The sequence below is a fragment of the Dendropsophus ebraccatus genome, chromosome 3, assembly GCF_027789765.1.
Source record: "Dendropsophus ebraccatus isolate aDenEbr1 chromosome 3, aDenEbr1.pat, whole genome shotgun sequence".
Classification (NCBI taxonomy): Eukaryota; Metazoa; Chordata; class Amphibia; order Anura; family Hylidae; genus Dendropsophus; species Dendropsophus ebraccatus.
This window is the reverse complement of record NC_091456.1, coordinates 86,765,100-86,788,177: the sequence shown is the minus strand read 5'-3', so window position 1 is coordinate 86,788,177 and position 23,078 is coordinate 86,765,100. Positions and strand designations below refer to the sequence as shown.

General features: G+C 46.8%; 2 protein-coding genes across 6 annotated transcripts in view; one reads left to right on the top strand and one right to left on the bottom strand.

Moving 5' to 3' along the window:
* Nucleotides 1-5,384, bottom strand: part of HSDL2 (hydroxysteroid dehydrogenase like 2) — a 36,033-nt gene extending 30,649 nt beyond the window's left edge. Inside the window, exons 1-4 of the mRNA XM_069962167.1 lie at nucleotides 5,281-5,384; nucleotides 5,027-5,095; nucleotides 2,741-2,904; nucleotides 723-821 (exon numbers count right to left, since the gene is read on the bottom strand). Of these exons, the coding sequence (XP_069818268.1) occupies nucleotides 723-821; nucleotides 2,741-2,904; nucleotides 5,027-5,043 (280 nt within the window). The 5' untranslated portion in view covers nucleotides 5,044-5,095; nucleotides 5,281-5,384. The remainder of the gene's footprint in view (nucleotides 1-722; nucleotides 822-2,740; nucleotides 2,905-5,026; nucleotides 5,096-5,280) is intronic.
* Nucleotides 5,385-5,462: 78 nt separating this feature from the next.
* The window catches only part of PTBP3 (polypyrimidine tract binding protein 3), a 148,471-nt gene continuing 130,855 nt past the window's right edge, over nucleotides 5,463-23,078 (top strand). For 2 of the 5 annotated variants that reach the window (XM_069962147.1, XM_069962145.1), the window contains exon 1: nucleotides 5,466-5,576. In XM_069962147.1, coding sequence (XP_069818248.1) covers nucleotides 5,511-5,576 — 66 coding nt within the window. In that variant the 5' untranslated portion in view covers nucleotides 5,466-5,510. Of the gene's footprint in view, nucleotides 5,577-23,078 lie in introns of all 5 variants that reach the window. The other 3 variants (XM_069962146.1, XM_069962148.1, XM_069962153.1) reach the window with 3 other exon arrangements.

Here is a 23,078-nt window from a genome sequence, read left to right as displayed (position 1 = left end):
GTCTATGCTCAGGCGGATTCCGTCGTCTGAATCATTATCCGTCTGACCATACAATGGAGCCTATAGGACGAATGGAGAGCCAAGCTGAAACCTGTGGGGACGAGTGCCGGAATCCATGCGGAGGTATACGCGACATTTACTCAGTGTGCATATATCCTTAGAAGGCGAGGAGGAAAAAAAACAATAACTATAAATGAAAAAGTCATCAGGCAGGTCAAAAGTTATTGATTGCAGCGTGTTTTACTGCCAAGACCCACTGTGATCAGGAGATATAGCCGGGAAGAGAGCGTTGCGGCCATGCGTTTCACTCCTCGGCAGTATCTTCGTAATTGGCAATTTCGACAATGTAAGTCTATGAGGCTACATTGTTGGAATTAGTGGCCAGCCAGGGAGTGGATCTCGTTGATACCTACTGTGATTAGTAACTCTTCGCATGCCTTAAGACATGTCAAAAGTTAGTTTTTATGACAGGTACTTTTTAAGGGTGGGGGGGGTTATTGTAGCACAAGGTGGCAACATAAAATAAAGTGAAAGAGTCTGAAGACTTTTCAAATGCATTGTATGTATATAGTTAAACAAGAATTTTCATTTTGCTCAGTAAATAGATGTACTGCACAGCGTGACCAGAAGTAGCCAAAAATATCTGCAAACAAAATCTGCATTATTCCTAGGATGTTTGCCAAAGTAAATAGGCAAAACTACTACCAGAAGAGATGCATTACCTCCAAATGTTTTTACCGCCTTTTCCACTGCCTCACTGATCTGATTTTCATCTCTCACATCAACAATGCATGGTAGAGCCTTTCCACCAGCAGCTTCAACTATGAAGAGAACACAGAACAAACAGTTTATAACAAGTCTTTTTACCATTCCTAATTGCAAAGTGAGCTTTGACCATTTTGCAGTAAAACAGTAAAGAAGCTGTTCACAGCTTTAGAGCAGGCATGGGAAACCTTCAGCCCTCCAGCTGTAGCAAAACTACAATTCCCATCATGCTTGGACAGCCAAAGCGAAGCTTTGCCTGCTTTAGAGGATGGATGTAGTATGTTTCTGTTGCTTGATAAATTGAAGAGTTCAACCCAAAAGTAAAATCTGCCATATATATTAGTAAGAAGTTAAATTAGTATCCAGTGTTTGAAGGGTCAAAATCAAATTTTTTGCCAAAATTAAAAAATTGGACAAAGTTGTGGGCCAACCTTGATATCTATTGAAGCATGTGTGCAGCATTCCTGGCACTGTCAGAGAAGTATCTACGTCACTGCTGCATGTACCGCCCCTGATGCACGTACTGGTATCCTATGGGGATGGCTGTGCGGGCTAGTATGGTGGGTCCTCTATGGCAGGAAGCATCCACTGTCATGGACAGTACATATGACAGTGACGTTGATGCCAGTGGTGGATTAACTGTATCATGGGCCCCCATGCTGTCCACAGAACTTGCCCCCATGTCATATCAATAGTTTACCTTAGGAGCAGCACTTTTATAAAATCTCTTACCTACCTATATACAATATGCCCATGCATATTAGCTCCCTTAATAGTAACCCCTAGTACTGCCCCATAAAGTACTTGCCCCCACTGCTGCTGTCAAGACTAACAGCAGTATTTAACAACCTATTCTTAACTTCTGAGCGCACTTCATATGCAAGGAGGGTTGGCTACCATGTGCTGCAGACCCCCGCTGCTAAAGACTGATCTCTGCATAGCATTGCATAGATCATAATTGGCAGTCTATTGCTGATTATAAAAGGTCCCTAGTGGGGTCTTAAAAAGTGTTTAAAAAAAAACAAAAAAAAAACGACTTCCAATATTAAAGGTTCTTGTTAGAGATGAGCGAACCTCGAGCATGCTTGAGTCGATCCGAACCTGAACTTTCGGCATTTGATTAGCTGGGGCTGCTAAACTTGGATAAAGCCCTAAGGCTATGTAGAAAACATGGATATAGTCATTGGCTGTATCCATGTTTTACAGACAACCTTAGGGCTTTATCCAAGTTCAGCAGCCACCACTAATCAAATGCCGAACGATCGGGTTCGGATGGACTCGAGCATGCTCATGGTTTGCTCATCTCTAGTTTCTAATAACCCCCCTACTCCTATTTAAAAAAAAGAAACATAATTGGCATAATTGCTCACACTATTAAAAGATCACATTCCTGATCTCGAATGGTAAACACTGTAAGCACAAAAAAAAAAAAAAAAACAGCAAATCTGCAGATTTTTGGGCACATCGAATTCCAGATAGTCACCTATATAGACACATGGTACAAAAAAAAAACTAGATTATGGTGCAAAAACTTATCCCACAGCCCTACTGGCTGGAAGATAAAGTGAGAATTAGGCAATTAAGCACATTTATTTAAAAAAAATTTAACTTTTTTTTAAGTAGTAAAATAAAAAGTCCATAAACTGAGTATCACTGTAATGGTACAAACCTGAGGATATTGATAACATGTCAGATTTATTATACGGTGAATGGCAAAAATATTGTGCGGCGGGGGCATGATATTTTTGTGGGTTTTATACTGTATTGAATTGGCATGGAGTGTCAAGGTACTAACGCTGGTATCAACCTCAAGTTTCTAGTATTGTGACATCACTGGTCAGTGGTGCCTTTGATATACATAATTTGTCTATTTGTAATGCAAACCAAATAAATGAAAAAGATGTTACTTTATGTAAATAAATAACAATTACCCGTAAAATTTAGAACACAATGCTAGCATTTGTTTAACACATACTTTCCTGAGCTGCGGTATAGATGGTTCCCGGTAGCTTAGGATGCGGGTCTGCAGTTTTTGCCGCTATGACCACATTAGCACCATCTCTGGCAGCTTTTAAAGCTATGGCTTTTCCAATACCACGACTGGCGCCTGTGATAAACAGGGTACATCCTGCAAGTCTCCTGCAATATATTATATGGTCAACAAGTCAGTTCAACACAACCACTCAGGGTTACCTTTGGCACATATATAGGACTACAATATGTTGTATTAGCTTATCACAGGATCTGTTGCTGATACTAAAGCATACACAGCATGGAGACTGGTAAGCAATGTTTATTTTTTTTGTTTTTAAGAAAGGAGCTCTAAATTTATATATTTCTGGATTAGACAAGAAAATAACATCTTGATTAAAGTAATTTTTCAAACATATTTTCTCTAGTTTTTGGTGGTCCTTTTGTCTAGAGATCTGTAGAGATAACTTCATCATCCATTGTCATCACAGACAGGATTGCAAAGAAAGGTAATACCTCTATTAAAAAGGCTGGAAGCAGAAAAACTAGGATCCATCAATCACAGAAAGATATTTCTTCAAGTGTCAGGGAGGGGGAGGATGGAAAAAAAAAAATAACATGCACTAACCTCCCTGGGTCCAGCGCTGGTGGACACAATGTTTATTTTTTTCATCCACCCCCTCCCTTGCACTTCAGAAAAAAAATAGGTATAGTTTTTTTTTTCCTTTGGCAGTCACCTATTTGTAATCTTTTATTTAGATAATGTATAAGACAACATTATTTTACTATATTTATAAAATTTTTATTATTATTAATTTAAATAACATTTAAAGGAGAAGTCGAGGCTGGGGCTTGCATCAGGGGACAGGACTGCAGAAGTAATCTCTCCATAGCTGTAACCAACCCCTCTCTCCCCGGACAGAGAGTGCTGCATGTATGTGCCCCCATATGTCTTGCTCATTGCTTTATACTTCCTGCAGTCTGTCAGTCCTGATTGGTCCATGCTGAACACACCCCTTCCCCATTGCTGTCATGTGACCACACAGACCTCTGACAGCAGCCCTGCTTCTCTATTCTAGCCTGTTGTACTACGCCACTGCATTATTGGGATCTGAATCAGGCTTATGCACTTACTATACATTATACTCCACAAGCTGATTGCTATACTCTACAGTGACATATCACATATTCAGCTCATTTCTCATTCAATGATTTCTTATAGGAAAATTTGCTTTGGCTTAAGAGTGGATTTGGATTACAAGCGCCGTCGCGGAACGAATTATGCTCATAATATAAGACACCACTGTACTTTAAAGGGGTATTCCAATCTAAACTTGTTACCCCCTATCCTTCCAAGTACTGAACCCAAAAGCATGTAATGAAATTTATGCAAGCTATGAGATGTAATAGAATTTAACTATATTCCCGTCAGGTAAACGCTGAAGCAGAAGTGAATTTAGGCAAGGTTCCTTTGTGAGGGAGAGCTGGGGGACACACATGTGCAGTCTCCTTCCCCACAGCCTGCACTCTGCATTGTGATCAATATTCATGGTACAGCAAATGACAGATGGCACCGCTGGGGCACGTACGGAGACAGATGGCACCGCCCGGGCACGTATGGAGACAGATGGTACCGACCCAGGCACGTACGGAGACAGATGGCACCGCCCGGGCACGTACGGAGACAGATAGCACCGCCCGGGCACGTATGGAGACAGATGGCACCGCCCAGGCACGTATGGAGACACTGAAATGGCACTGCCTTGGCACGTATGGAGACACTGAAATGGCACTGCCTTGGCACGTATGGAGACACTGAAATGGCACTGCCTTGGCACGTATGGAGACACTGAAATGGCACTGCCCTGGCACGTATGGAGACACTGCAATGGCACTGCCCTGGCACGTATGGAGACACTGAAATGGCACTGCCTTGTCACGTATGGAGACACTGAAATGGCACTGCCCTGGCACGTATGGAGACACTGCAATGGCACTGCCCTGGCACGTATGGAGACACTGCAATGGCACTGCCCTGGCACGTATGGAGACACTGCAATGGCACTGCCCTGGCACGTATGGAGACACTGCAATGGCACTGCACACTGGCCCCTTATACATCCACAATAGTGCTATAGTCCACAGAGAGAGAGAACTCCCAAGGTGAGAAAGGTGACAGCTACTATCAGCAGCATTGCTGGACCTTTAGTATCCAGTACAGTGATTCATGGACATCCCCTTTAAGCTCCATGTAAGTCGCCAGTAAGTGCTGACCACCATCTGCTCTTACCCAGTGTTTTGCAGCATGCTGTGCGGCACACGATGCTTCCCGCTGTCAGACCTCTGTGGGGCTCGTTACCTGAATGAATAGACAGGGAGACAGCAGTTAGACTCTCACCTTTACCCTACATATCAAAGTTCACGTGTAACGTCACTTGGTAAAGGTCAGCGCCGCTGTACACATGGAGCAGCCGCCACCCTAGTGTTATAGAAGCCGCCATGACTGAGCATAGCTGTCCGGCACATTCAACCCCAGTCACTGACCTCACTGCTGCACCCAGTCCCGGATCCCCAGACCTTTACCGTGACCGCTCGGCTAGTTCCTGCGGCCAGTCCCAAGCGTAGCCAATAGGAGCGCTCCAGAGGCGGGAGCCAATCAGCTCTCAGATCCATGTACCCACTCGCACGTGCAGCAATCACAAGCTTCTGAGCTGAGAGCGAGGCGTGGAGCGCTGGAAGCTGCTGCTTAGGGCTGGGAGTCCGTCTTCCTTGTTATGCTATGGAAAGTGGCCGGCGGTGCGGAGTGTGGGGCAGACACCCAGAGACAGAGCAGCACTCAGGTATTTCATGGGAACGACAGGTCTGTCTGCTTGCTGCTTGAGAAGGAACTTTTTCTTCAGCTGGTTTCCATACTCTATGGTTGTACCTGGTGTCCTCTGCCTTACTGCAGTCACGCTATCAGCACTAGGAATTACAGTGCTCCTATATACCATGTGTTACGGTAATAGCCAGGACTAGTTAGTTCCAGGCTTCAGAATGTGCCAGGAAGATCATAGGGTGACACCTACATGTGAGACTAACTAAAGAATGTCAACTTTTAACCCCTTCAGGTCCATTCACCTACTGTTAACCCTTCAGATCCACAACTGTTCAATTCCCCCACTGTTAACCCCTTCACATCCACTACAATCTAATTCATCCACTGTTAACCCCTTTAGATCCACAACACTTCAATTCATCCACTTTTAACCCCTTCACATCCACCACAGTTTAATTCATATACTGTTAACCCCTTCAGCTCCAGGAATATTTTATTTTTTTCTAACTATATGTAATTTTTAACACCTGAAAACCAGGCTCATTTTAATTTATTTCTCTTATTTGTCTTAGATATAGAAGAATCTTTTTTACTGTAGGGATTTGGATTAATGTGATGGTAAAGTGTGTATTTGGGGTTATATGTCGCACTATTTGAAGTCCAATAAAATCATGCAATCAAATTGTTATCCAATCACGTTACCATATCCTAGAAGAGCGCTTACTCTCATACAGGTTGTGTGATTTTCAGACATTTTTACTGTACGGATTCGGAGTAATGTGATGGTAAAGTGTCTATTTGGGGCTATATGTCGCACATTTTGAAGTCCAATAAAATCACGAAATCAAATTGTTATCCAGTCTCGTTACCATATCCTAGAAGAGCGCTTAAGGGCCTATTACACTGGTCGTTAAGAGGAGCAAACGAGCGCTCTCAGTGAGTGCAGGAGGGGGTCGGGGAGCTGCGGGGGGGGTTGCCCGGGTGATCGCTGATCGTCCGGGCAGCCCATAGGATACAGCAGCGTCTGCTGCCGATGCTCCTATTCAACGGAGCGACGGCAGCAGATCGCTGCTATATCAGTCGCTTGTTTTTCAACATGTTGAAAAACAAGCGACTGCAACGATCAGCCGACATAAACAATGTCGGCTGATCGTTGCACTCTATTCCACGGGACGATTATTGTCCGTAGCGGCCGAATACGGACGATAATCGTTCCGTGGAATAGGGCCTTTACTCTCGTACAGGTTCTGTGATTTTCAGACATTTTTACTGTAGGGATTTGGAGTAATGTGATGGTAAAGTGTCTATTTGGGGCTATACACCTGATAATTTGAAGTCCAATAAAATCACGAAATCAAATAGTTCTCCATATTGTTGTTGGACGCTCTTGGTAGACTACTTCCAATCCCAGGAGGGACCAGTTTCATGGCTGCTGGAGGATAACCATTAAGAGACTTTTTTCAGGACTGTTCTTCTATTCTACTTTAATAAGTCTATGTTCTTTTAAGTTTAGGTTAGGGACTCGCAAGAGAATGAGGACCCCTGACGTGGGTTGCGAGCTTACGATATTTCTTGCCTATTTTTTTTTCTTCTAGTTTTCAACGGTAAAAGATATCTACTAATACCTAAGTCAACCTGAAGTTTCAAATCTGCTGTAGAAAATCTGCAGTGTGTGAAAGCACCCATACTATTCTGCAAGTCTTCCCCAGTGCATTATAGGGCCATGCAGCTGCCACTGACTGACAGCTACTTACCGCCCTAGCGGTCTTGTCTCTGCCACCTAATAAAGAGTGCTGAGGGGCCTGTGTGAGCTGCTGGCGCCTGCTGATGCCCCTCCCCCGTGCCGACTTCTATGCTTTTATAGAAGAAGTCTGGCTAAGACATTTTTGTATTGTTATTGTATTGTCACCCAAAAGTTATACAAAGCCCCAATATACACCTATTATGGGAAATGCTTATAAAGCGCTTTTTTCTCTGCACTTACTACTGCATCAAGGCTTCACTTCCTGAACAACAAGGTGAGGTCACATCCTGGATAACATGGTGATGTCAGTTCCTGGATAAAATGGTAATGTCACGACCCGACTCCCAGAGCTGTGCGGGCTGTGGCTGCTGGAGAGGATGATGGCAGGGGGACACTGAGGGACACAGGGCGCTGGAGGAACACTGAGCATCCCTCTGCCATCATCCTCTCCAGCAGCCACAGCCCGCACAGCTTTGGGAGTCGGGTCGTGACATAACCATTTTATCCAGGAAGTGACCTCGCCTTGTTATCCAGGAAGTGACCTCGCCTTGTTATCCAGGAAGTGACCTCACCTTGTTATCCAGGAAGTGACCTCACCTTGTTATCCAGGAAGCGACATCACCATGTTATCCAGGAAGCGACATCACCATGTTATCCAGGAAGTGACCTCACCTTGTTGTTCAGGAAGTGAAGCCTTGATGCAGTAGTAAGTGCAGAGAAAAAAGCGCTTTATAAGCATTTCCCGTAATAAGTGTATATTGGGGATTTGTATAACTTTTGGGTGACAATACAATAACAATACAAAAATGTTTTAGCCAGACTTCTTCTATAAAAGCATAGAAGTCGGCACGGGGGAGGGGCATCAGCAGGTGCCAGCAGCTCACACAGGCCCCTCAGCACTCTCTATTAGGTGGCAGAGACAAGACCGCTAGGGCGGTAAGGAACTGTCCGTCAGTGGCAGCTGCATGGCCCTATAATGCACTGGGGAAGACTTGCAGAATAGTAAGGGTGCTTTCACACACTGCGGATTTGATGCAGATTTTCTACAGCAGATTTGAAACTTCAGGTTGACTTTGGTTTGGCAACAGACAATCTGCTGCAGAAAATCTGCAGCATGTGAAAGCAGCTTTAGTCTAGTGGGGCTCCTTGATGGCTCGATGTCCAATCTTCAATGAGGTATTAGTAGATATCTTTTACCGTTTAAAACTAGAAGAAAAAAATAGGCAAGAAATATCGTAAGCTCGCAACCCACGTCAGGGGTCCTCATTCTCTTGCGAGTCCCTAACCTAAACTTAAAAGGAACATAGACTTATTAAAGTAGAATAGAAGAACAGTCCTGAAAAAAGTCTCTTAATGGTTATCCTCCATCAGCCATGAAACTGGTCCCTCCGGGGATTTGAAGTAGTCTACCAAGAGCGTCCAACAACAATAACAATATGGAGAACTATTTGATTTCGTGATTTTATTGGACTTCAAATTATCAGGTGTATAGCCCCAAATAGACATTTTCCCATCACATTACTCCGAATCCATACAGTAAAAATGTCTGAAAATCACAGAACCAGTACGAGAGTAAGCGCTCTTCTAGGATATGGTAACGATATTGGATAACAATTTGATTTCGTGATTTTATTGGACTTCAAATAGTGGGACATATAGCCCCAAATACACACTTTACCATCACATTACTCCAAATCCCTACAGTAAAAATGATTCTTCTATATCTTAAGACAAATAAGAGAAAAAAATTTAAATGAGCCTGGTTTTCAGGTGTTAAAAATTACATATAGATAGGAAAAAAAATATTCCTGGAGCTGAAGGGGTTAACAGTATATGAATTAAACTGTGGTGGATGTGAAGGGGTTAAAAGTGGATGAATTGAAGTGTTGTGGATCTAAAGGGGTTAACAGTGGATTAATTAGATTGTAGTGGATGTGAAGTGGTTAACAGAGGGGGAATTGAACAGTTGTGGATCTAAAGGGGTTTAGTGGGTGAATGGATCTGAAGGGGTTAAAAGTTGACATTCTTTAGTTTTACAACTCTATGTAGGGATTGTATGACTATCAGTTCTATCAGGATATCAGAATGTACTTAGTATTAGTTACCCAGTAATACCTCAGAGACCTGCACACAGCAGTCACCTCTCCCCCTGGTGGCAGGTTATACAAGGTGTGTGCACACAGCAGTCACCTCTCTCCCTGGTGGCAGGTTATACAAGGTTTATGCACACAGCAGTCACCTCTCCCCCTGGTGGCAGGTTATACAACGTGCGTGCACACAGCAGTCACCTCTCCCCCTGGTGGCAGGTTATACAAGGTGTGTGCACACAGCAGTCACCTCTCTCCCTGGTGGCAGGTTATACAAGGTTTATGCACACAGCAGTCACCTCTCCCCCTGGTGGCAGGTTATACAACGTGCGTGCACACAGCAGTCACCTCTCCCCCTGGTGGCAGGTTATACAAGGTGTGTGCACACAGCAGTCACCTCTCCCCCTGGTGGCAGGTTATACAAGGTGTATGCACACAGCAGTCACCTCTCCCCCTGGTGGCAGGTTATACAAGGTGCGTGCACACAGCAGTCACCTCTCCCCCTGGTGGCAGGTTATACAAGGTGTGTGCACACAGCAGTCACCTCTCCCCCTGGTGGCAGGTTATACAAGGTGTATGCACACAGCAGTCACCTCTCCCCCTGGTGGCAGGTTATACAAGGTGTGTGCACACAGCAGTCACCTCTCCCCCTGGTGGCAGATTATACAAGGTGCATGCACACAGCAGTCACCTCTCCTCCCCTGCCCCTGGTGGCAGGTTATACAAGGTGCATGCACACAGCAGTTACCTCTCCTCCCCCGACCCTGGTGGCAGGTTATACAAGGTGCATGCACACAGCAGTCACCTCTCCTCCCCTGCTGGCAGGTTATACAAGGTGCATGCACACAGCAGTCACCCCTCCTCCTCCTCCTCCCCTGGTGGCGGGTTATACAAGGTGCATGCACACAGCAGTCACCTCTCCCGCTGGTGGCAGGTTATACAAGGTGTGTGCACACAGCAGTCACCTCTCCCCTTGGTGGCAGGTTATACAAGGTGTGTGCACACAGCAGTCACCTCTCCTCCCCTGCCCCTGCTGGCAGGTTATACAAGGTGCATGCACACAGCAGTCACCTCTCCTCCCCTGCCCCTGGTGGCAGGTTATACAAGGTGCATGCACACAGCAGTCACCTCTCCTCCTTCTCCTCCCCTGGTGGCAGGTTATACAAGGTGTATGCACACAGCAGTCACCTCTCCTCCCCTGCCCCTGCTGGCAGGTTATACAAGGTGCATGCACACAGCAGTCACCCCTCCTCCTCCTCCCCTGGTGGCGGGTTATACAAGGTGCAAGCACACAGCAGTCACCTCTCCCCCTGGTGGCAGGTTATGTTAGGTGCATGCCAGGGCAGTTTCTAGATCATTTTGGAAACAGGGCGAATCTTGATAAAAGCGCCCCCCCCCCCCCCCCCCTCACTCAATTCAGCCCTGGAGAAGGAAGGGGGGCTTTTATCAGGATTCGGGTTATTAGAAAGAAGCAGTGTGTGTATTATGGCATAGAGCAGTGTTGCACCCCTAAGAGATAATGTTCAACCGAATACAAAATCATCATACAGTGACTCACAGGTGACGTCTTCTTTGATCTTCGGCACCATTTTCCTTCTCCTCTCCAACCGGGTCACCATGATGATTTCTTGCAGCTACAATTCGTCTCCTCAGAACCTGCCAGACAGACATCACAGGCTTCGCACTTATCCAGCAACTTCCTTCCCTTTTCCCTCCTATAGGCTCCTAAACTGTAGTAATTCTGCTGCTTGGTGCAGTAAAGTCTGCAAGGTGTGACCTCCATCACACTGACATACAGGATACTGGGAGAGCTGGATGACCCCCATCCCACTGACATACAGGATACTGGGAGAGCTGGATGACCTCCATCACACTGACATACAGGATACTGGGAAAGCTGTGTGACCTCCATTACACTGACATACAGGATACTGGGAAAGCTGTGTGACCTCCATTACACACTGACATACAGGATACTGGGAAAGCTGGGTGACCTCCATCACACTGACATACAGGATACTGGGAAAGCTGTGTGACCTCCATTACACTGACATACAGGATACTGGGAAAGCTGTGTGACCTCCATTACACACTGACATACAGGATACTGGGAAAGCTGGGTGATCTCCATCACACTGACATACAGGATACTGGGAAAGCTGGGTGACCACCCCCTGTAATCCCCATTGTAATAATCCCCCCTCTGCTGTCCCCATTGTCATACCCCTCCCCTCCCTATGCTGCCCCCCCCCCCCAAATAGTAATAATCCCCTCTGCTCCCCCTGCATTGTTAAACACACACACACACACACACACACACACACACACACACACACACAAAAAACCAAACATTATACTCACCTTATTCTGGCATAGGGGTCCCTCTCTCCTCTTCTTCTCTTCTCCAGCCTGGGAGGAGCAGGCCGCTGCCGCCCATGCACACATCTCTCTCCAGCAAACGCAGTGAAATGACGTCATTGCGCTGCTGGAGGGAGATGTCTGCAGGTGCAGAGTCCGGGGGCACACAGCAGTCACCTCTCCTCCTCCCCCAGCCCTGGTGGCAGGTTATACAAGGTGCATGCACACAGCAGTCACCTCTCCTCCTCCCCCAGCCCTGGTGGCAGGTTATACAAGGTGCATGCACACAGCAGTCACCTCTCCTCCCCCGCCCATGGTGGCAGGTTATACAAGGTGCGTGCACACATTAGTCTCCTCTCCTTCTCCGCCCCTTCTCCTCCCCCAGCCCTGGTGGCAGGTTATACAAGGTGCATGCACACAGCAGTCACCTCTCCTCCCCCGCCCCTGGTGGCAGGTTATACAAGGTTCATGCACACAGCAGTCACCTCTCCTCCCCCGCCCATGGTGGCAGGTTATACAAGGTGCGTGCACACATTAGTCTCCTCTCCTTCTCCTCCCCTGGTGGCAGGTTATACAAGGTGCATGCACACAGTAGTTGTTACCTCTCCTCCCCCACCCCTGCTGGCAGGTTATACAAGTACATGGTGCATGCACACAGTAGTTGCCACCTCTCCTCCCCCAGCCCTGGTGGCAGGTTATACAAGGTGCATGCACACAGTAGTTGCCACCTCTCCTCCCCCCACACCTGGTGTCAGGTTATACAAGATGCATGACCCAGGAGGGGGCGATAATGCGTAAAATCATCTTCTAAAGTCAAAGCATTGTGTAAGAAAGAAGTACTTTTATTTAAAGGGAATGTACCATCAGGCCTAGGCTGAAGCACTGGAGGCGGGCCGACCCACCCCCAGTTGGGGGAATCCCCCGCCTCTGTATGACACTGTTCAATGGAGCTGCATCATAGAGGGGCAGGAGTTTCCTCCCACTGGGGGTGGGTCAGCCCGCCTCCAGTGCTTCAACCCAGGCCTGGTGGTACATTCCCCCTTTAACTTGGTGTATTGAATGAAAATCCCACAAAATTGAAAATATGACCTTTAAGGTGTGATAGTTTATTCCAGTATCCCTGCTACTCCCCATTTTATTTTCATAGTCATCTAATAAGCAAAGCTATAGGGAAAAATGCTTGTCCTTGTGCCAAACAGAAGGGAACAGGTATTCTGGAGACGGAATTTAAAGTGTGCTTGTCATCATAGAAAACTTTTGACGTGTGATAGAGGCATGCCAAAAGTTTTAATCGGTCCGGATCTGTGTGTTCAGACCCATGTTGTTCTTCAGAACGAGCAGGGAGAGGACCACGCTGCAGCACGTTCGCTTCCTGCTCTGTGTCAGCATAATCAATTTGGCGCCATTATGAGCCCGACTGATCACGTGACTCAGAGCTGGGAGAGGACCACGCTTAGCACAGTCTTCTCCTGGCTCATTCTCCCAGTTGGTACAGGTCTGAACACTCAGACTCAGACCGATCAAAACGTTTGACAGGTCTCTTTGAGATTTCAAAAGTTTTTTTATGATGACAGCCACAATTTAACAATGAAAGGGGTTGTCCAGCGAAAATTAGGAACAGGAACTCTTTCTCGGTTTTCTATGAAACCCCATAGAAAACCTCTCCTGCTCTGGACAGTTCCTGTCTTGGCCAGAGATGTCAGACTGAAAATAAAACACTTCCTGCATGACATACAGCAGCTAATAAATATGGGAAGACTTGAGATTTTTAAATAGAAGTAAATTAAAAATCTATATAACTTTCTGACACCAGTTGATTTAAAAAAAAAAAAGAAAAAAAAAAAAGTTTTGCTGGACAACCCCTTTAAAATTTCTGATGCACGTGAATGAGGTTGCAGATTTCTGCCTTCTTCCTTCCTTTCTCTTTATCTGTTCACCCAGAAATCACTGATACAACAGAGACGAGATATGTATCGTCAACTTAACCAAGAGATTATGTGACAGCTGCCTGTAAAACTTTATGAAGCATAAACACACAGAGAACCGAGTACTGTGTTCATATCTTACACTGCTCTATAATGTCTTCCATGCTTCTGAAGTTGTACTGTAGAGATATTGGGGAGCAGGATTCCCTCCTCTGTATGTATGCAGTTTATGGGAAACAACATAGCAACTAGTCTTCTGCGTTCCTCTTCATAGACTTCAGTGGCAACTGAACCTGATCATGTAAGCTATCTGCACACAGCTCAGAGTTGAACCAGATTCCGAAGCCAAAATCCACATTGAATCCATATCTGCCTTTAGAGATAATTAAAAGGAAACAATCAGCATGATTGTGCTGATATGATTTCCTGCAAGACATTATAAATCTACTGTTCAGCTCGCAAGCGCAAAAAAAAGCAAAAGTGCAAAATTGCTGATTTTTGTTTACATCAAATCCAGAAAAACTAATAGTGATAAAAAAGTTACATATACACAAGCAAGGTACCGATAGAAAGTACAAATCATGGCACATAATAGGGTATCTTTATAACTAATATTTGCACAACTAAACAACTTGATCACCTCCTTTCATATCATCATATCCTATTGATGCAGCTTCTCATTTATTAAAAGCTACACACTTCCAGGCAACAGAAGTCTTTTAGCAGCTACACTCAGGTATTGTTCATCTAAGCACCACCCAGGCTACACAAAAAAGGTGTATATTTTTTCCAACTAAAGTGTTTTTTGCCATGTCAGTATGTGACTGTAAATGGGACTTCTGTGATATCCAATGACCCTGTGATAAGAACAAGCTGGTTTAATTCTGGCTGATGGCAGTCGGCATACCGAACTCTCCATTAAAATTAAACTGGGGCTACTGGTGGTTTATTTTGAGCATGCAGACCCCACTAATCAGTGTTTAATTCATTTTTAGGGTATATTAACACGAACGGACTCGCAGCGAGATTCTCGCTGCGAGTCCCGCAGGTCCTGGCAGTTCCCACACACTATATACGCAGCGAGTATGTTTTTCTACCGCCCTTAACCCCTTCTGCTCCCTCCCGGCTCCCCCGCTGTAAGCATACATTACCTGTCCTCGCTGCACGGGTCCGGCGTCCTGCTCTCCCGTCCGGCCAATCAGTGTGTTGCCCAGCCGCAGCCACTGATTGGCCGAACGGGAGAGCAGGACACTGGACCCGTGCAGCGAGGAGAGGTAATGTATGCTTTCAGCGGGGGAGCAGAAGGGGTTAAGGGCGGTAGAATCACATACTCGCTGCGGTCGTTCAGACCGCAGCGAGTATATAGTGTGTGGGAACTGCCAGGACCTGCCGGACTCGCAGCGAGAATCTCGCTGCGAGTCCGTTCATGTGAATATACCCTTAAGGGTTAATTCACATGGAACAGTTTAGAATTAAAATTAAAACTCATATTTGAAAACAGCATGTGGTTTCCTAATGCAGTTATTGACCATGCCTGTTTTAGTTGTTTCACCTGTAATATCTGCACATGCATCAAAGGGCACCTGTGACCATTCCTGCAATCATTAAATAGCTTAAGGTTACAAACACACACACCGTATATGCAGCAGATACGCAGCAGATTTGCAGCAGATTTGATGCTGTGTTCAGTTATTTAGATCGCGTATCGCAGCAGTAAATACGCTGCGTATACGGTGTGTGTGTGTTTGTACCCTAAAGCAGGGGTTGGGAACCTTTTCCATGTCGAGGGCCGCATGGTTTGCAGCACCCGGGGCAAGGCAAAGTATTGTTCCCCTAGTGTCCCTGCTATTGTAGTTAACCCCCAGTCATGTCCCTGGTAGCCTAGTTAACCCCCCCCCCAGTCATGTCCCTGGTAGCCCAGTTAACCCTCAGGGCCTGTCCCAAATAAAAAAAAATCCCATCCCACTCACCTTTCCTCTCATTAGGGCTGGGCGGTATACCGTGAAAATACCGATACCGTCACTGGCGTTGGTTAACCGACCTCAACTTTGCCAGGACGGTATCTGCGGTATTTCCCCCCCCCCCCCCCCCCCCCCTCAGAGACAGAGGAGCTCACTCACACACAGAGCTCCTCTGTCTCTGAAGGAGCAGGTGGCATAGACAGCACAAACCGCAGGATCCATATCAGGGCTCCAGATGGCGACCAAAATGGTCGCCAATGCGACCGACATTTTGCAAATGGCGCCCAGATTTATTAATCTGGGCGCCATTTGCGACTGGCCCCGGCGGCGGCGCGCTGTCTCTTTAAGATGCGCGGCTGATGCGCTGATGCCGGGGGTGTCCTGTCCTATCCCCGGCAGCGCGGCGCATCAGTGAGCCGCCTGGGGCCCTGACTTCCGGCACAGGAAGCGCACGTCAGAGACGCTTCCTGTGTCAGAAGTCACAGCCCCGGCGTACAGGGAGCTCACTGACGCGCCGCGCTGCCGGGGATAGGACGGGACACCCCCGGCAGCCACGCATCAGCCGGGGACAGCACCTAAAGAAGAAGAGGATCGCCGGGGGAGCGGGTTGTCAGGTGAGTTTGTGTGTTTGTTTTTTTAAAATATTGCTTAGCATAGAGGAAAGGGGGGGGCTTTATAATGGGGGGAAGAGAAGGGGGGCATCTATAATGGGGGGAGAAGAGGGGCCATCTATAATGGGGGGGAAAGGGGGCATCTATAATGGGGGGGGAGAAGAGGGGGCATCTATAATGGGGGGGGGAGAGGGGGCATCTATAATGGGGGGGAGAAGAGGGGCATCTATAATGGGGGGGGAGAGGGGGCATCTATAATGGGGGGGAGGAGGGGGCATCTATAAGGGGGGGGAGGAGGGGGCATCTATAATGGGGGGGAGAAGAGGGGGTATCTATAATGGGGGGGAGGAGGGGGCATCTATAATGGGGGTAGAGGGGGTCATCTATAAGGGGAGGGGGCCATCTATAAGTGTAGGGCAAACTGGCTGCAGACACTGGGAGATAGATATATGCACAATTATTATTATCAGGGCCCCTCAGGTGTCTGTATTGTAGGGGGTCACTTGCATTAGTCACTAGGTGAGAGATATATCTATCTATATACACATCTTGTGGGGGGTCACTATGGCTGCAGTCATAAGTCTAGCTCAGTATGTATAGACTGTTGCAAGCTTTTAAAGGGAACCTGTCACCCCCGGTGCCGGGGTGACAGGCTCCCAACCCCCCGTTAGAACCCCCTATACTCACCTGATCCCGCCGGGTCCCGCTTCTGAAGATGGTCGGGTCACGGAGATCTCAGCCGCTGCAGCCCAGCGTGCGCTGAGAGATGAGTCCAACGCTCATAGAGAATGACGGGAGAGTCCAGCGCTCCGTCATTCTCTATGAGGGTTGGACTCATCTCTCAGTGTGCGCGTCAGGCTGCAGCGGCTGAGATCTCCGTGACCCGACCATCTTCAGAAGCGGGACCCGGCGCGATGAGGTGAGTATAGGGGGCTCTAACGGGGGGTTGGGAGCCTGTCACCCCGGCACGGGGGTCGACAGGTTCCCTTTAAGTTCAAGTTCAGAAGAGTAAGCCTCATTAATAGGCTAGCCAAGTGAAGCTGAAGTACTGAGTCAGACTGGATATGGTTGTCAGACTGGATATGGTTGTCAGACTGGATATGGTTGTCAAGTTGCAAGTTTCCATGTTGAACGTTTTCAAACTAAGAAAAGAGAGAATCTAAAGGAGGAGGAGGAGGAGGCTGCTGCGGCCTCTGCACACAGTAAAGGAGGAGGAGGCTGCCGCGGCCTCTGCACACAGTAAGTCCCATTTACCATAACATTAATTTTACATGGTTTCAAATGTTGGCGACCAAATATTCTATTTGGCGCCTAAATTTTTCAGGTTAGGAGCCAATGGCTCCTAGGTAAATTTTTTAGTCTGGAGCCCTGCATATCGTGCAGGAATCTCTCTCACCCTCTCCCGCGGCCTCTGCTTCTTCAGCAACCGAAATGCTCCACGTGCAAGCCGCGGGGAGGGGAGCGTGTCTGCCCGATTTGAGTGTGGTAGGAGCATATACCCTGCCCAAGTCATCCCCAGCTGCCCCCCCGTAACATGATAGAGGAAAGGGAGCGCAGCCCAGGACCCCCAGCACTGCATGCTGTCCCACAGATGATGCTGTGAGTTAGAGATTCCTGCACGATATGGATCCCGCGGTCTGTGCAAGAGCTCCACAAGAAAGCGGCCCGGAGGTGTCAGGTGGGGGAATGCTCTGCAGAGAGGTGTCATAGGGGAAATCTTCTGCAGAGAGCTGGCATAGGGGTAATCTTCTGTAGAGGGGTGTCCTGGGGGGAGGGGGTTTATTATTCTGCAAAGGGGGAGAATGAGCGGAGTCATCTAGAAGCAGTGGCGTAGCTACCGCGGTCCAGCGGTCGCCGCCGTGAGCGGGCCGCTACCAGGGGGTCACAAGAGGCTGGCTGGGACGGGCCCCCGGCTGACTTGCGGGGCTGGGAGCATCACGTAGGCAAAAACAGGTCCCGCGAAGCTCCGCCCCCTCTAGAAGACTAGAGAAACCATTCAGGTGAGTATAAATTTTTTTTGTTTTAAAGGGCATGATGGGGGGGGGGGGGTGTAGTGGTATGATGATGAAACAAGAGGATGATGAGGGGTGTAGTGGTATGATGATGAAGGAACAAGAGGATGATGAGGGGTGTAGTGGTATGATGATGAAGGAACAAGAGGATGATGAGGGTGTAGTGGTATGATGATGGAACAAGAGGATGATGGGGGTGTAGTGGTATGATGATGAAGGAACAAGAGGATGATGAGGGGTGTAGTGGTATGATGATGGAACAAGAGGATGATGAGGGGTGTAGTGGTATGAGGATGATGGAACAAGAGGATGATGAGGGGTGTAGTGGTATGATGATGATGAGGGAACAAGATGATGATGATGATGAGGGGTGTAGTGGTATGATGATGAAGGAACAAGAGGATGATGAGGGGTGGTGTAGTGGTATGATGATGAAGGAACAAGAGGATGGTGAGGGGCGTAGTGGTATGATGATGGAACAAGAGGATGATGGGGGTGTAGTGGTATGATGATGGAACAAGAGGATGATGAGGGGTGGTGTAGTGGTATGATGATGGAACAAGAGGATGATGGGGGGTGTAGTGGTATGAGGATGATGAGGGGTGTATTGGTATGATGATGGAACAAGAGGATGATGGGGGGTGTAGTGGTATGAGGATGAAGGAACAAGAGGATGATGATGGAACAAGAGGATGATGGGGGGTGTAGTGGTATGATGATGGAACAAGAGGATGATGGGGGGTGTAGTGGTATGATGATGGAACAAGAGGATGATGAGGGGTGTAGTGGTATGATGATGAAGGAACAAGAGGATGATGAGGGGTGTAGTGGTATGATGATGAAGGAACAAGAGGATGATGAGGGTGTAGTGGTATGATGATGGAACAAGAGGATGATGGGGGTGTAGTGGTATGATGATGAAGGAACAAGAGGATGATGAGGGGTGTAGTGGTATGATGATGATGGAACAAGAGGATGATGAGGGGTGTAGTGGTATGAGGATGATGGAACAAGAGGATGATGAGGGGTGTAGTGGTATGATGATGATGAGGGAACAAGATGATGATGATGATGAGGGGTGTAGTGGTATGATGATGAAGGAACAAGAGGATGATGAGGGGTGGTGTAGTGGTATGATGATGAAGGAACAAGAGGATGGTGAGGGGCGTAGTGGTATGATGATGGAACAAGAGGATGATGGGGGTGTAGTGGTATGATGATGGAACAAGAGGATGATGAGGGGTGGTGTAGTGGTATGATGATGGAACAAGAGGATGATGGGGGGTGTAGTGGTATGAGGATGATGAGGGGTGTATTGGTATGATGATGGAACAAGAGGATGATGGGGGGTGTAGTGGTATGAGGATGAAGGAACAAGAGGATGATGATGGAACAAGAGGATGATGGGGGGTGTAGTGGTATGATGATGGAACAAGAGGATGATGGGGGGTGTAGTGGTATGATGATGGAACAAGAGGATGATGAGGGGTGTAGTGGTATGATGATGAAGGAACAAGAAGATGATGAGGGGTGTAGATGTAATGATAATGAAGGAACAACAGGATGATGGGGGTGTAGTGGTATGATGATTAAGGAACAAGAGGATGATAAGGGGGGAATGGTATGATGATGAAAGGGCAGGAGGATGAAGGGGGTGGTAGTATTATGATGGAGGTGTTTGTAGTATGATTATGAAAGGGCAGGAGGATGAAAGGGGTAGTAGTATGGTGATGAAGGGGCAGGAGGAGGGGACAACATGGGGGGCATCTGTAAGGGGGATAAAATGGGGGTTATCTGGTACTGTGTTTTATTGGATTTAGTATACTGGATTTGGTCAGTAGCAATATGGTGGTGATGATTGTGGTGTGGCAGTAATATTTCCCCTTGTACTGGTAATATTGGCAATATTGGTCTCAGTAAACAGGATTTGTTTAGTAACAGTATGGCGGTAATATGTATGGTGGTAATATTTCCTGTATACTGGTATGATTGCCCGAGACATTAGCTATGCCCCTGTCTAGAAGGAATATTCTGCAGAAAGGTGTCATATGGGGAAATGTTATGCCAGGAGGTGCCTTGAAGGGTGGAATGCTCTGCAGAGAGGTGTTGGGGAATTCTCCAAAGAAGTAAAATTTGTAAATAATCTGCAGGGAGTTGGGGGGGGGGGGGGGGGATACTCTGCAGAGATGTGCTGCATAGGTGTGCTCTGCAGGGTGCTCTTGTAGGGGGGAAATGTTCTGCAAAGACCTGTCATATGGGACAGTGTTGTAAGTCAAGGGTTTGCAATGAATGAATGAGAGTAGCGAAAAGTTCTGTAAACTATTATCATTTGTGAGAATGCTCTGCCAGGAGGCGTCACATGTGGGAATAGGATTATGGTATCCATGTGTAAACAGAGTACAGAGGTGACATCCTGTACAGTTATAGGATTACTATCGGTGTAGAGAGGTGATGTCCTGTACGGTAAAAGAGTTTATTACTTTCCTAGTCTACACTGCTCCTACAGCTGTAGTATGTACGTAGCTGTATAGCTGTGTACCTGTGTATACACGCGCTGTAGTATGTACGTAGCTGCATACCTGTGTATACACGCACTGTAGTATGTACGTAGCTGCGTACCTGTGTATACACGCGCTGTAGTATGTACGTAGCTGCGTACCTGTGTATACACGCGCTGTAGTATGTACGTAGCTGCGTACCTGTGTATACACGCGCTGTAGTATGTACGTAGCTGCGTACCTGTGTATACACGCGCTGTAGTATGTACGTAGCTGCGTACCTGTGTATACACGCGCTGTAGTATGTACGTAGCTGCGTACCTGTGTATACACGCGCTGTAGTATGTACGTAGCTGCGTACCTGTGTATACACGCGCTGTAGTATGTACGTAGCTGCGTACCTGTGTATACACGCGCTGTAGTATGTACGTAGCTGCGTACCTGTGTATACACACGCTGTAGTATGTACGTAGCTGTGTACACGTCCAGGTCTCTGCTGAGATAATAATGACTATAGACTTAGGCTGCATTCACACGTTCCGGGAAGTTGTTTGTGCTCACGGATCCGTGCGCACGGACAATTTTACAGCCCATTGCTTTCTATGGGGCTATTCAGATGTTCCGTGATTTCACGGATCCGTGATCCGTTCCGTTAAAAAATAGGACATGTCATTACTCGGAACGGATGCACGGAAAGGATTCCCCATAGAAATCAATGAGATCCGTGTTTTTCACGGATGTACACGGATGTGACATTCGTGTTCATCCGTGAAAAACACGGATGTGATGTAATCAATGTAATTTAAAATGCTGTGACAGATCCGTGAAAAAAACGGACACGGATACAAAACGGATGCAAAACGGACTGTTTTGCACGGATCACGGAGGTAGCTGCCGGACCACAATCACGGACCGGGAAAATCAATGAACGTGTGAATGCAGCCTAAATGGCACAGTCTTGTGTTAATGTTCAAAGAGTTCCTTATTTATTTTTTGATTTATTGAAACAAAATATCGCCAGTTTGGCACGGCCAAGTGGGTGTGGCTTGCAAAAAGGGGAGTGTCATATTTATCGCTCAATTATCGTTACCTCGGATACATGTACGATTAACCGCGATATTGATTTAGGCCAATATCGCCCAGCCCTACGCCTCATAGAGTAGTACCTCTGGATCAAAATAATGATCTAATACCTGGTAAAACTGCTCACCTTTTGGGGTTGTGGAAACAGAGCCACAACACCCAGCAGCACATGTAATGGTGTGTCCAACACACCTCCCAGGGATTGGGTTAGCAGCAGTCTTCGCAACAGGTCCAAACCGTGCTCCTTATGCAAGGACCCGTGGAATCAGATAAAACCAAATGTTGCCAAAAATGACAAAAAAAATGACCTGGAGATTGCGCTCACCACCGAACAACAAAGTAGAAACCGATGTTCACATAAAACACGATCTATTCAGTCCAACAATAACGTGTTTCAGGGCTATGGCGCCCCTTTGTCAGATTCAGGACAAAACATCTGCAGGAAATGTTGTTTTCTTTCCAGTCTGACACAGTGCTCTCTGCTAACATCTCTGTACGAGACAGGAAGTGCAGTAGCAAATACCCATAGAAAACCTCTACTCCTGTGGACAGTTCATGTCTCGGACACAGATGTCAGCATAGAGGACTGTGTCAGGCTGGAAAGAGTACAGCACTTCCTGCAGGGCATACAGCAGCTGATAATTATGGGAAAACGTAAGATTTTTAAACAGAAATAAATTAAAATCTCTAACTTACTGAAACCAGTTGATTTGAAAGAAAAAGATTTTCGGCTTAGTACCACTTTAAAGTACCTTTTTATTGTTTCCAATAAATCCTCTTGTTACTGAAAATTGGATTTATAGTTTTATGACAGTTCAAGAACTCGTCTGCCTTAGGTTTTATCCTTGCTTTCCAGGACTCTCTACGGTTGCATCCAAATACTTGGGTGTCCACTGAGATCAGTGATTGGGTAGGTGGGGCAGTTCTTGTGCAGACAGTATATCATAGGGACCAAAAAGTGATGGGCAGGGACTATTGGCAGGAAATTAAGGCAGGTATCGGTTATTTTTGCACTACCCCTAGCCATAGTTACCTGTATATACCTTTCAAGGGGGAACTCCAGCATTGGAAAACTTGTTATATATTGCCTCAGTTATATGGAAAATAATAAAGAGCCTCACCATGCTACCAGAGGCAATGCTACTGTGTCTTGTGGGTCCCCCGCTGAATGATCCTGCTACCGAGACGGACAGTCTGCTCAGCCACTCAGTGGCCATGACGTGTCCTGCCTCTGTCAGTAAAGGG